General features: G+C 49.5%; 1 protein-coding gene across 1 annotated transcript in view; it reads left to right on the top strand.

Annotated features, from left to right (window-relative positions):
* LOC132445790 (uncharacterized) overlaps positions 1-12796 on the top strand; it is a 36423-nt gene that overhangs the window by 5951 nt on the left and 17676 nt on the right. Inside the window, exons 7-17 of the mRNA XM_060035937.1 lie at positions 568-738; positions 981-1117; positions 1430-2094; positions 2214-2357; positions 2751-2849; positions 2934-6975; positions 7148-7182; positions 7275-7430; positions 11471-11593; positions 11946-11984; positions 12592-12729. Coding sequence (XP_059891920.1) covers positions 3009-6975; positions 7148-7182; positions 7275-7430; positions 11471-11593; positions 11946-11984; positions 12592-12729 — 4458 coding nt within the window. The 5' untranslated portion in view covers positions 568-738; positions 981-1117; positions 1430-2094; ... (1 more) ...; positions 2751-2849; positions 2934-3008. The remainder of the gene's footprint in view (positions 1-567; positions 739-980; positions 1118-1429; positions 2095-2213; positions 2358-2750; positions 2850-2933; positions 6976-7147; positions 7183-7274; positions 7431-11470; positions 11594-11945; positions 11985-12591; positions 12730-12796) is intronic.

Below are 12796 nucleotides of genomic sequence, written 5' to 3'. Positions count from 1 at the left end.
CCCAGAATTATTCTTGACTCAGAAAAGATAATGTTAGCCTTATGAACTCAACCTTATTGATATTGAACATCCTGCACCCTAAGTCAGCATAGACAACGTTGGTAACACAGCAAACGATGCGATTAATGTGAAATGCGGTTATAGTTTAGATAGATCAGTGTTCTGTTCCGTTCTGCCGGCAATTTGAATTCGCTCTGCAGCAGGGGCTGGACAGGAGCAATGCATTGCTTTCTGTTTCCGATCCCCTTTTACTGGAGCCAATCACCTTTTGGCTGGTTTAGCACAATCAATACCGTGAAGCGATTTCTGAGATCGAAGCGATCGTTGGTCGGATAGTTTGAAGGACTATTTTTTTTTCCATTATATTGTTAAATGAGCAATCGCGGCCTCCTCGTCTCACTCCGCTATAATTTTACACTATTATTTTTATATTATACCCCCATCCTTCCCGCCTGAAAGTCCGGGAGCACCAAACGTTGCTACCTGATCTGTGGGAAACAGTGGACCTCCCGTCTGGCCCTTCCACCTCACCTCTTTGTGATTGGTTCCTTCTTTCTCATTAACCAGCCGTAGAAGCCGCTCCCGTTCCTCGTCAAGCTCCTCCCCCAGCTCCGACCGTTACCGTGGCAAAAGGCCGGCCTCACCAGCCAGGAGATCTAGGCGAAGCTCTGGGTCCCCACGAAGGGGTCGGGGGTCACGATCGCCCCGACATGCACGTGGTACCAGACCCAACCGCAGGTGTTGTTGGGTTACTTGTTTCTTAGAATGGTTTTATGGTACACTAGTAACCATAGATACGGTTACCGACTTACCACTCGTTACCAATCGAAACCACGTCTAAGTGTAAAGCAGTGACATCAACACAAGGTTAATATTTATTTCTTTATTATTAGTGAATGAAGCGGTAATACATTTCACAGTAATAAGTAGTAGTTGTTAAACCGATGGTCTAGTATTCATGGTGATCTTGATCCTTCCAGGTCCCGCTCTGGGTCTCGATCCCCGCACCCCTCCTCTCAGCGAAGACGGTCGCGCAGTCACGATGGGAGGTCTTCGGGTCGCAGACAAGAGGAGACCAGCGTAGAACAGCTGGCCAAGAAACTACTGGAATCCTCTGGTAAGAGATCAGGTAGAGAGTAATGGAGGGAGGGAGAGAGAAGGAGGGAGAGTTATAGGTAGAGGACCTCGTGGATAAACCAGGAGAGGGAATGATTTAGTCTTTACGCACAGTTAAACCTTATGTGTACTTTTCATAATACTTACATTAATCAAATTTGTCTATCGCTTATTCCTACTCTAATCTCCTCTTCCTTCTGTCTTTCTTGCCCCTCTTCCTCTGATCTTCACACCTCTTCTACTTCTTCTTTCCCTCCATCTCCTCTTCTTCCCCCTGTTATCTTCCTCTCCTTCTCCCGCTCCTCCCCTCAAGGTGTCCAGAGCTTCACTGGCTCCTCCAGTCTAGAGCTTGTGGTCCAGACTCTGGCCCCAGTGCTGCTGGCAGAGCTGGCCAAGCTGAAGGCCGCTTCATCATCATCCTCTGATTCATCTAAAGATCAAAAAAAGCCATTCTCCTCCTCGTCATCTAGAGATGAACAGAAGCAGTCATCCTCCTCATCTAGAGACGAGAAGAAGCCATCCTCCTCCTCTAGAGATGAACAGAAGCCATCATCTAGAGACGAGAAGAAGCCATCCTCCTCCTCTAGAGATGAACAGAAGCCATCTTCCTCATCATCTAGAGACGAGAAGAAGCCATCCTCCTCCTCTAGAGATGAACAGAAGCCATCATCTAGAGACGAGAAGAAGCCATCCTCCTCCTCTAGAGATGAACAGAAGCCATCATCCTCATCATCTAGAGACGAGAAGAAGCCATCCTCCTCTTCCTCATCTAGAAATGAACAGAAGCAGTCATCCTCCTCATCTAAAGACGAGAGGAAGCCATCCTCCTCTTCCTCATCTAGAGATGAACAGAAGCAGGCATCCACTTCTTCGACCAATGGAGGGAATGAACCACCTTTGTCCTCTTCCTCTGTTAAGGGAATCAAGAAGTTGCTGGTTAAGAAGAGTGAACCAACTAAATCTGCAAAACCTCCAGGGGTGAGTAGTTGAATAGTTTTCACCCTCCCTCTTTCCCACTTGAATCTCATGTTTTCTTTTCTCTGCGTCCTCGTCTGTTTCCGTGTATCTGTGTATAACTCTGTGTCTCCTGGGTCTAGTCGGGTCTCCTGGGCTTCGTACCGGCCCACCCTCCCCTGCTCCTGTCTGGGCTTCCCTCCACGGTCACCCAGCAGCAGGTGTTCTCCGCTGTAGAGAAGTTCGGAAAAAGCAGACTCATTTCTGTGGCGCAACAGCGACAAGAGGTGAGCGCTAACCCCTGGTAGTTTAACTCCTGAGGTCAGAGTAAACTTTGGTTGGACTGAGCCATGACATGTTTCCACTTAAGGTGTAAGTGAACACACTGTTAAAGCTGGAATTCAAACATGATGAGATCAAAAGAAAAAGGTGTTTGGGGCTCGAGTTCTAGGAAGGCGGGGAGCACGTTAGAACGGATGAAACAACTGTAGATACTTTTTTTTAGTACCGTTGTTTTTTAACGTTGTATTTGAAATGTTACACTTAGAAGCCTAACCCTCGCTCGACTGCAGGCACCAAAATGAACCGCTGCTCAGACAGAGCTCCAAACATTCACACACACCGCAGCGTTATTATGAATGGCTCCTGAGAAGATGTGCTTTGTATGCCTGTGTCTTTAGGCCACGGTGTACTTTCTACAAGAAGCTGCCGCAAATGCCTTGCTCGGCTTTACGGAGCTGAAGATTGGTGGAAATCCAATCACTGTGACACAGATAGCGGTAACGGACAAACACGCACGCACATCATGTATCTCTAATGGCTCTTCCTCCTTTCTGTCTGTAACCAAATGGTTGTCTTTACAGGTACCTGGGACAACAACAGTGCCACACCTTCTTCCGACCCCGGTTTCTTCCGTCCAAGTAAAAAGCTCTGCCGCAATGGCCATCAATGTTGTGGCAGAACCTCCCTCAATTTCCTTGCAAAGCAACAAGACGACCGCGCCCGGTATCAAAACGACCGCGCCCGGTATCAAAACGACCACGCCTGGCAGCAAGAAGGCCACGCCTGGCAGCCAGAAGGCCACGCCTGGCAGTCAGAAGGCCACGCCTGGCAGCCAGAAGGCCACGCCTGGCAACAAGAAGGCCACGCCTGGCAACAAGAAGGCCACACCTGGCAACAAGAAGGCCACACCTGGCAACAAGAAGGCCTCACCTGGCAACCAGAAGGCCACACCTGGCAACCAGAAGGCCACACCTGGCAACCAGAAGGCCACACCTGGCAACCAGAAAACCACGCCTGGCAAAAAGACGCCTATGCCCAGCAAGTCAACAACCACGCCTGACAACAAGGTGACAACACCCGGCAACAAGGCGGCCTCGCCTGGTAACAAGACTGCCACGCCTGGCAGCACGACCATGCCCAGCAAAAAGATGATACCTGGAAACACCATAACCACGCCTGTCAACAAGACAGCCACACCGGCGAACAAGTTGGCCCCGCCCGTTAACGTAACGATCACACCTGGTAGCGACACGACCACAATCGGCAACACAACAACCATGTCTGAAAACAAGACGACCACACCCGGCAACAAGACGACTGTTCTCTGCAAAACGACATCCATGCCTAGAAACACAACGACTGTGCCTGGCAGCACAGCAACGGCCGGCGACAAGATGACCACACCCGGCAACAAGACTGCCACACCTGGCAGTGACACAACCACAACCGGAAACACAGAAACCATGTCTGAAAACAAGACGACCACACCCGACAACAAGGCGGCCACGCCTGGTAGCACAACAACCATCCCCGGCAGCACGATGACCACACCTGGTAACGAGATTACCACGCCTGGTAGCACAACAACCATGCCCAGCAAAAAGGAGTTAACCTCTGGCAACACCATAACCACGCCTGTCAACAAGGCGGCCACACCTGGCGACAAGATGGCCCCTCCCGTTAACGTAGTGATCACACCTGGCAGCGACACGACCACAACCGGCAACACAACAACCACGCCTGACAACAAGGTGACCACACCCGGCACCGAGCCTGCAACCCCTGGCAACACAACAGCCACGCCTGTCAATAACACTACCATGACAAGCAACGCAACAACCTTGCCTGACAACAAGACGACCACACCCGGCAACAAGACGACTGTTGTCTGCAAAACGACATCCATGCCTAGCAACACAACGACTGTGCCTGGCAGCACAACAACGCCCGGCGACAAGATGACCACACCTGGTAACGTGATTACCATGCCTGGTAGCACAACATCCATGCCCAGCAAAAAGGAGATAACCCCTTGCAACACCATAACTATGCCTGTCAACAAGACGGCCACACCTGGCGACAAGATGGCCCCGCCCGGCGACAAGATGGCCCCGCCCGTTACCGTAACGATCACACCTGGCAGCAACACGACCACAACCGGCAACACAACAACCATGTCTAAAAACAAGACGACCACACCCGGCAACAAGACGGCCACACCTGGTAACAAGATTGCCACGCCTGGTAGCACATCAACCATGCCCAGCACAAAGAAGATAACCCCTGGCAACACCATAACCACGCCTGTCAACAAGGCGGCCACACCCGGCGAAAAGATGGCCCTGCCCATTAACGTAACGATCACACCTGGCAGCGACACGACCACAACCGGCAACACGACAACCACGCCTGACAACAAGGTGACCACACCCGGCAACAACACGGAAACGCCTGGAATAAACACCGCCCTGTCTGGCACAGCATCAATTATGCCTGGCAACGAGACCGCAACCCCTGGCAACACAACAGCCACGCCTGTCAAGAACACTACCATGCCAAGCAACGCAACAACCTTGCCTGTCAACAAGATTACCGCACCCGGCAACAAGGCGGCCTCGCCTGGTAACAAGGCGGACATGCCTGGCAGCACGACCATGCCCAGCAAAAAGATGATTTCTGGCAACACCATAACCACGCCTGTCAACAAGACGGCCACACCCGGCAACAAGTTAGCCCCGCCCGTTAACGTAACGATCACACCTGGCAGCGACAAGACCACAACCGGCAACAAAGCAACCATGTCTGAAAACAAGACGACCACACCCGGCAACAAGACGACTGTTCTCTGCAAAACGACATCCATGCCTAGAAACACAACGACTGTGCCTGGCAGCACAGCAACGCCCGTCGACAAGATGACCACACCCGGCAACAAGACTGCCACACCTGGCAGTAAAACGACCACAACCGGAAACACAACAACCATAACTGAAAACAAGACGACCACACCCGACAACAAGGCGGCCACGCCTGGTAACGAGATTGCCACGCCTGGTAGCACAACAACCATGCCCAGCAAAAAGAAGATATCCCCTGGCAACACCATAACCACGCCTGTCAACAAGACGGCCACACACCGCGACAAGATGGCCCCGCCCGTTAACGTAACGATCACACCTGGCAGCGACACGACCACAACCGGCAACACAACAACCACGCCTGACAACAAGGTAACCACACCCGGCAACAACACAGCCACGCCTGGTAAAAAGACCGCCCTGCCTGGCACAGCACCAATAATGCCTGGCAACGAGACCGCAACCCCTGGCAACACAACAGACACGCCTGTCAAGAACACTACCATGCCAAGCAACGCAACAACCTTGCCTGACAACAAGACGACCACACCCGACATCAAGACGACTGTTCTCTGCAAAACGACATCCATGCCTACTAACAAAACGACTGTTCCTGGCAGCACAACAACGCCCGGCAACAAGATGACCACACCCGGCAACAAGGTGGCCTCGCCTGGCAACAAGGCGACCATGCCTGGCAGCACGACCATGCCCAGCAAAAAGAAGATAACTCCTGGCAACACCATAACCAGCCCTGTCAACAAGACGGCCACACCCGGCAACAAGATGGCCCCGCCTCTTAACGTAACGATCACACCTGGCAGCGACATGACCACAACCGGCAAACCAACAACCATGTCTGAAAACAAGACGACCACACCCGGCAACGAGGCGGCTATGCCTTGTAACAAGACGGCCACACCCGGCAACAAGATGGCCCCGCCTGTTAACGTAAAGATCACACCTGGAAACAAGATGGCCTCGCCTGGCAATACGACGAACACACCTGGCAGCGACACGACCACAACCGGCAACACAACAACCATGTCTGAAAACAAGACGACCACACCCGGCAACAAGGCAGCCACGCCTGGTAACAAGACGGCCACACCCGGCAACAAGATGGCCCCACCCGTTAACGTAACGATCACACCTGGCAGCGACACGACCACAACCGGCAATACACCAACCATGTCTGAAAACAAGACGACCACACCCGGCAACAAGGCAACTGTTCTCGGCAAAAAAACATCCATGCCTAGCAACACAACGACTGTGCCTGGCAGCACAGCAACGCCCTTTGACAAGATGACCACACCCGGTAACAATACTGCCACTTCTGGCAGCACAACAACCACGCCCCGCAACAAGATGACCACACCTGGTAACGAGATTACCACGCCTGGTAGCACAACAATCATGCCCAGCAAAAAGAAGATAACCCCTGGCAACACCATAACCACGCCTGTCAACAAGGCGGCCACACCTGGCAACAAGATGGCCCCGCCCGTCAACGTAACGATCACACCTGGCAGCGACACGACCACAACTGGCAACAAGACGCCCACACCCGGCAACAAGACGCCCACACCCGGCAACAAGACGCCCACACCCGGCAACAAGACGCCCACTTCCGACAACAAGACGCCCACTTCTGACAACATAACACCCACGCCTGACAACATGGCAATCGAGCTCAGCAACAACACGGACATGCAATGCGACATAGAAGTTTTCCCCACCGTCCTCTTCCTCGAATCAATTCGTGAGTATCTACCCCCATCATTTATCAATAAGTACCTTCAGCCCGGGGTTAGATTTGGGCATAGTGTGCTTTAGTGATTTTTGACGGCTCTATTTGTACTCTTATTTAACCATTTTAACCATCACCTTGCTGACTATTTACAGTGCTTATTTTCTCTCTGTCATTTAAACAGAATGTCTGGATGTTCAGTGTTGGACATGGAATGACGTAGGTCTAATAACGGTATCAAACAAACACACTCATGCATGCACACACGGCCAATAATTAATCTCAGTCTCTTTGCTGCTCTCTCGATATAGTTCCTACCCTACGCCACCAGTGGTGCCACTATCATGGTGACTGATCTGCCAGAGATAAAATACGATGTTTACCATGCTACTTCGATCATACAAGTTTTGGAGAAGTTTGGCAACATCCAATGTGAAAAATGCTTCATCCTTCCTGACAACTCCACGGTAAAGTTGAAACATAATTTACATTTACATTTAGGGCATTTAGCAGACGCTTTTGTCCAAAGCGACTTACAATAAGTACATTTGTCATAAGAAGTGCATCAATATATCCCTGACGGTACAGAAAGGATGTTCATAGAACCAAGTGCAAGTACCACAATCGCTAGGTCAATCAATTCCCCGTGTTACAGCCATGATAGCAGCTACTGCAGTTGCTACACAGTTAAGTAATACAATACAATCCAATCCAATCCAGTGTACAATGGTGGTCAGCAGGGCCGTCGATAAGGGGTGAAAGGTGATGACGATTCTAGGGGCCCACAGCCCAGGGGGGGCCCACAAAAAAAAGCAAAAAAAATAATAAAAAAAAATATTAACTACCAGCCCATACTAGCCCCCCCCCCCCCCCCGTCAACAATTGCTCCCCCCCCCCCCATCAACAATTCAGCGCAGGGGGGCCCATCAGTACCTCTTGTACAGGGGGCCCAGGAATTGTAGCAACGGCCCTGGTGGTCAGAAGTGGAAAGGTGGCTATGCAGAGTCGAGGTGGACTCTGAACAGGTGAGTCTTGAGTCCTTTTCGGAAGATAGTGAGCGACTCTGCGGTCCTGAGGGCGGCAGGGAGCTCGTTCCACCACTGAGGTCCCAAAACAGAGAAAAGTTGTGACTTTGCTGAACGGCCTTTGCTAGCTCTTAGCGATGGTGGTTCCAGACGTCCAGCTGAGGTAGTTGAGCGGAGGGATCGAGCTGGGGTGTGTGGCTTTAGCAATGCTTGGAGGTAGGCAGGGGCAGTTCCATCGACTGCCTTGTATGCCAGTACCATCGTCTTAAATTTGATGCGAGCTACTACAGGGAGCCAGTGGAGGTCCCGGAAGAGGGGGGTCACATGGGAGAACTTCGGTAGGTTGAACACGAGGCGCGCTGCCGCATTCTGGATGCGCTGCAAAGGTTTAATCGCAGAGGCAGGAAGTCCAGCCAGGAGTGAGTTGCAGTAGTCGAGGCGGGAGATGACCAGTGATTGGACAAGAAGCTGAGTTGCTTCTCTTGTGAGGAAGGGCCGGATTCTGCAAATGTTGTAAAGAGAAAAATCTGCAGGATCGGGCGGTGATGTTTGCAGTGCAGGATAATTGATTGTCCAGTACCAACCCGAGGTTTCTGGCAGTTGTAGACGGAGATACAGTTATGTTCTCGACGTTGACCAGTAAGTCCATGTGTGGGCAGTCTTTCCCTGGGATTAGGAGGAGCTCTGTTTTGTTGAATCATACATTCTACTTTAAACCTGCAACCATGTCACTTTGTACCGCACTAGGGGCCCTATTTTAACGGTCTGAAACGCAAGTGGGAAGCGCAAGTAGCTTTGTGGGCGGTTCTACGGCGCTATCGCTATTTTACAGGCGGATAAATGACACTTGCGTCGCGGCGCAAGTGTCAAAAGGGTTGGTCTGAAGCAGCCTAGTTACCCGTAGGTGTGGTTTGGGCGTAACGTCCAACAAGCCAATGAGAGTGCCAGCTCCCATCCCCTTTAAGATCCATGAGCGCATTTGAATCGGACGAGTTGATATTTTGACAGCGCGTCTGCAGTCTCCGATGAGACAGATGCACATGAATTTCAAACTGCAAATGGCTCAGTTTATTGCCAAATAATATGGCCTTATTCACACATGGAATAAGGGGTTTTCTTCCACAACTTCAGAAATAAATTTCGGCAAAGAAAACGTATATGATATAACATATGATATGCGGTAACTGTGGTTCTATTTAATGATATACGCAATACATTATAAACATTGTTTCTTATCATTATTGTATGCTATCCTAATATGCATGTGTCCCCGCGGTAATATACATTGCCATTGATTGTATTATGCGTTACGTGTTTAGTTTGCGTGTGTTTAAACAGAGCACACACGCGCGCCCGCATTCATTCATTCTTTTTAACACTCACTCGCGGTAAAACAATGTTTTTCACGATCAAATACTCATCAATCCTAAAAGTTATGGGCATGTAGGCCTACACGATTTCTCTGTCAAGAAAATATGTGTTTGCTGTACTGTGTTTGCAGATGCATTGATTTAAAAGTACAACTTATTACCGCTGCATCAGCTGTTCTTTCCCAAATAATTTACCTAGAATGTGCGGCTAGGTAGATGGGAGAAGCAAAGTGTATGCGCGAGGTGCACAAGCAATCCGTATGCATCGCATGCGCATGTATGCATGCGCCCTTAAAATAGCATCTGAACAACGCGCCACTGACTTTAAACCAGGTATTTCCTGGTCAGTAGCGCAATGGTATTCAGAAACGGCAAAATACCGTTTGCGCCAGAACACGCCTCCTCCTTCCGCCGAACCGCCCCTTGGGGCGCATGATCAATCCCTAATTTACCGGCGAGTGGCGGTGGTGGGAAAAGAACGCTATTCGCCAGTTGTAAACTAGCAACGACACATGCGCCAGTGACTAAGTCACTTGCGCCGGATGCAAGATAGGGCCCTAGGTGTGCATCGGATCACAAAACTCACGGTTCGGATCGTGTCACGGTTTTTGAGTCACAGGTCGGATCATTTTTTGATCAACAACAACAATAAAGATTACAAGACAAATGTGACTTTAAATAAAATCTTCAAATGTGTAAAAACAAAAATAAAGTGAAAAATTAGGTAATAATCCTGCTTCCTTTACGCATGGTCAATATTTAAAAAAATTGCAATCTGAGGCATTATTCCTTCTTCTTTTAACATGGATAGTAAATAATCCCTAACCCTGGATTTGCAATTCAGGATGTCTGCATTGCCTGGGGAGTGTTTAGAGTCCACACCCCCAGGCAACGCAGACATCCCCATCCTCTTTTTTTTTTTCATCAAGTATGGTAGCGAAATACAGTTTCTGTCGTGTTTTATTCTTCATTTTGTAAATCCATTGATTTTGGTTGGAAGACTCATTGCTCATTGCAAGGGAGATTGGTTGTAGTCTTTTTGCTCGGTTCTAGTCCTACTGTTGATACGGAGAACCGAGCGAAAAGACTACAACCAAACATAAATATGTCAGGTTCCGGTTCCGGTTTCCGTTTCAATGGGATTTACGGAACGCCAAATAAAACACAACAGAAACTGTATTTGCTACGAAACTTGATGATGTTTTTAATGCCGGAATTGTCCTCTAAACATGCGCTGATCAAGTGAACACACAACTTTTTATCAGCCGATCCGCGGATCACTTGCGTCCCGAACCGTGAGGGTCGATCCGTACGGATCACGGGTGACGCCTCGTGCCCACTACCTCCGTCCGTTGACTGATCCCCATTGACTTTGAATGGGGACGGACGCGCAATGCATTGTGGATCCGTCCGTTCCGTTGGAGCCTTCGGCTCCGCCAAAAAGTTGAACATTTTTCAACTTTTTCGGCAGCGACGGATCCGTCATCCAATCAGATCGCGTATGCAAATTTAAGCACTGTGACGCGACTCGGGCTCTGACGATACTGGAAAGCGGGTCATCTTGACAACACAACAAGCAGGAAGAAGCGGGAAGAACCCGGCGAAGCGATTTGATTGGCTGACGGATGCCTCTGCAAGGACTACTCCCCCATCCGTCAGCCACCCCTTCCCACGTCCGTTGACTGACGGTGCAGTGGGCATGTAGCGTGACGCCTCGTGCCAACTGCCTCCGTCCGTTGACTGATCCCCATTGACTTTGAATGGGGACGGACGCGCAATGCATTGTGGATCCGTGCGCTGAAGGCTCCGTCAAAAAGTTGAAAATTTTTCAACTTTTCCGGCAGCGACGGATCCGTCATCCAATCAGATCACATATGCAAATTTAAGTACTGTGACACTACTCGGCGTCTAACGACCCTGGAAAGCTCCCCCATCCGTCAGCCACGCCTTCTGAGTCCTTTGACTGACGGTGCAGTGGGCACGAGGCGTAACCCGTGAACCGTTGCACCACGATACCGCACTGATGGTCTCCGTTATAGTTTGTTTATTTGTGTCCAGGGAATCAGTGCCATTGTTGTTCTTTTAGTGATGCCGACTGCTTTCTGTATCCAGGCGTTTGTAACCATGACGGCCAATAGGATGGCATCCCTGATTGAGGCGCTGGTGATGGAAGCCTCCTTGAACTTCAAAACTGTCCGCTTTCACCTTCTGAAGGAGAATGCCCTCGAATCTCCGGTAAACACACAAACTCACACACGGGAAAACTGCATTCTCTGAATCAATGGAGGTCTTGAAACGATTTGATGTGAATACTGGGCTTAATCTGACGTAACAAAGCCCCCTATTTCCACTGTGACCGGCCCCTGTTTTTCTTGCTTGTAATCTATAATTACATTTTATATTAATCTATAGTATACAAAATCTGTCTATTGGCAGCCTATGTACAGTTTATATGTAAGATTGAATGCAGCCGCTTACATGGACGGGCACAGTCGTGATATTTTGAAAACTGAATTAGTTGATGGAGGTGGTTTGTCGTTTAGTGGAGGCGCTGTCACCCTGGTAATGACCCCTCACTGCCTTTCAGATCGACTTCTATAAACATCTTCTGCGCTGGAGTGAAAAGGTGACACGCACACTCTCACACTCCCACTGCGATCTGGGACAATCACAACCTTCAGTCTTCCTAGCAAACACGTTTGTTAAAATGAAAAAAAAGTTTAAAGTTGGTTGAAGTTCCACTGAGCGCCACAGTAAATCCCTCATTCCACTGGCCATCAGACTCTTTAACTCCTCCCACTACCGAAGTGTGTGAGTCAATGTGAGATCTGCACTGCTTTTGTTTTTGTTAATTATTGGAACCAGAGGACCTGTGCAATTTGTTGGCACTTTATTTTGAGATGAACTTCATCCGGGATCAATACAGTCACCTGTGTCTGTAAGGCGGTGTGATCAGCAGGAATATGTGCTTGTCCGAAAAAGGTTCTGGCTTTATTACCGAATCCAATGAGGTAATAAAGCAGGGTAAACGGGGTATAGTAAAACCTCCTTTTACTATACCCTGTACTGTACAGGGTATTTAATGTACCCTCAAGACCCACGCATTGTCCAATGTTGGAGATGAAGTTTCCTTAAGGGGTTAAAGGGGCTTTGAAATTTGCACAATGGGGATTGAGAGAAACATCCTATTGGAATCCAGCCCAGGTGTTGAATGTCTGCTTCCTGTGGTCTAGCTTTATGATGAGTCTACATTGGAGTACAGACTGGTGTTCATCAGCAACATTCCTTATTGCAAATCCTCGATGGACGACATCCATAAAGGCCTCATCAATACCGGAGGAGTCAGGCACTACCTGCCGATGATTGGCAAGGTACAAACATGCACTTCCTGATCTGTTCTACCTAATTTGCTTAACACATGGCAACCTGAAACATTCT

This window comes from Gadus macrocephalus, chromosome 17 (assembly GCF_031168955.1).
Source record: "Gadus macrocephalus chromosome 17, ASM3116895v1".
Taxonomy (NCBI): domain Eukaryota; kingdom Metazoa; phylum Chordata; class Actinopteri; order Gadiformes; family Gadidae; genus Gadus; species Gadus macrocephalus.
Note: the sequence above shows the minus strand (reverse complement) of the source record. Positions and strands in the feature narration are given on the sequence as shown.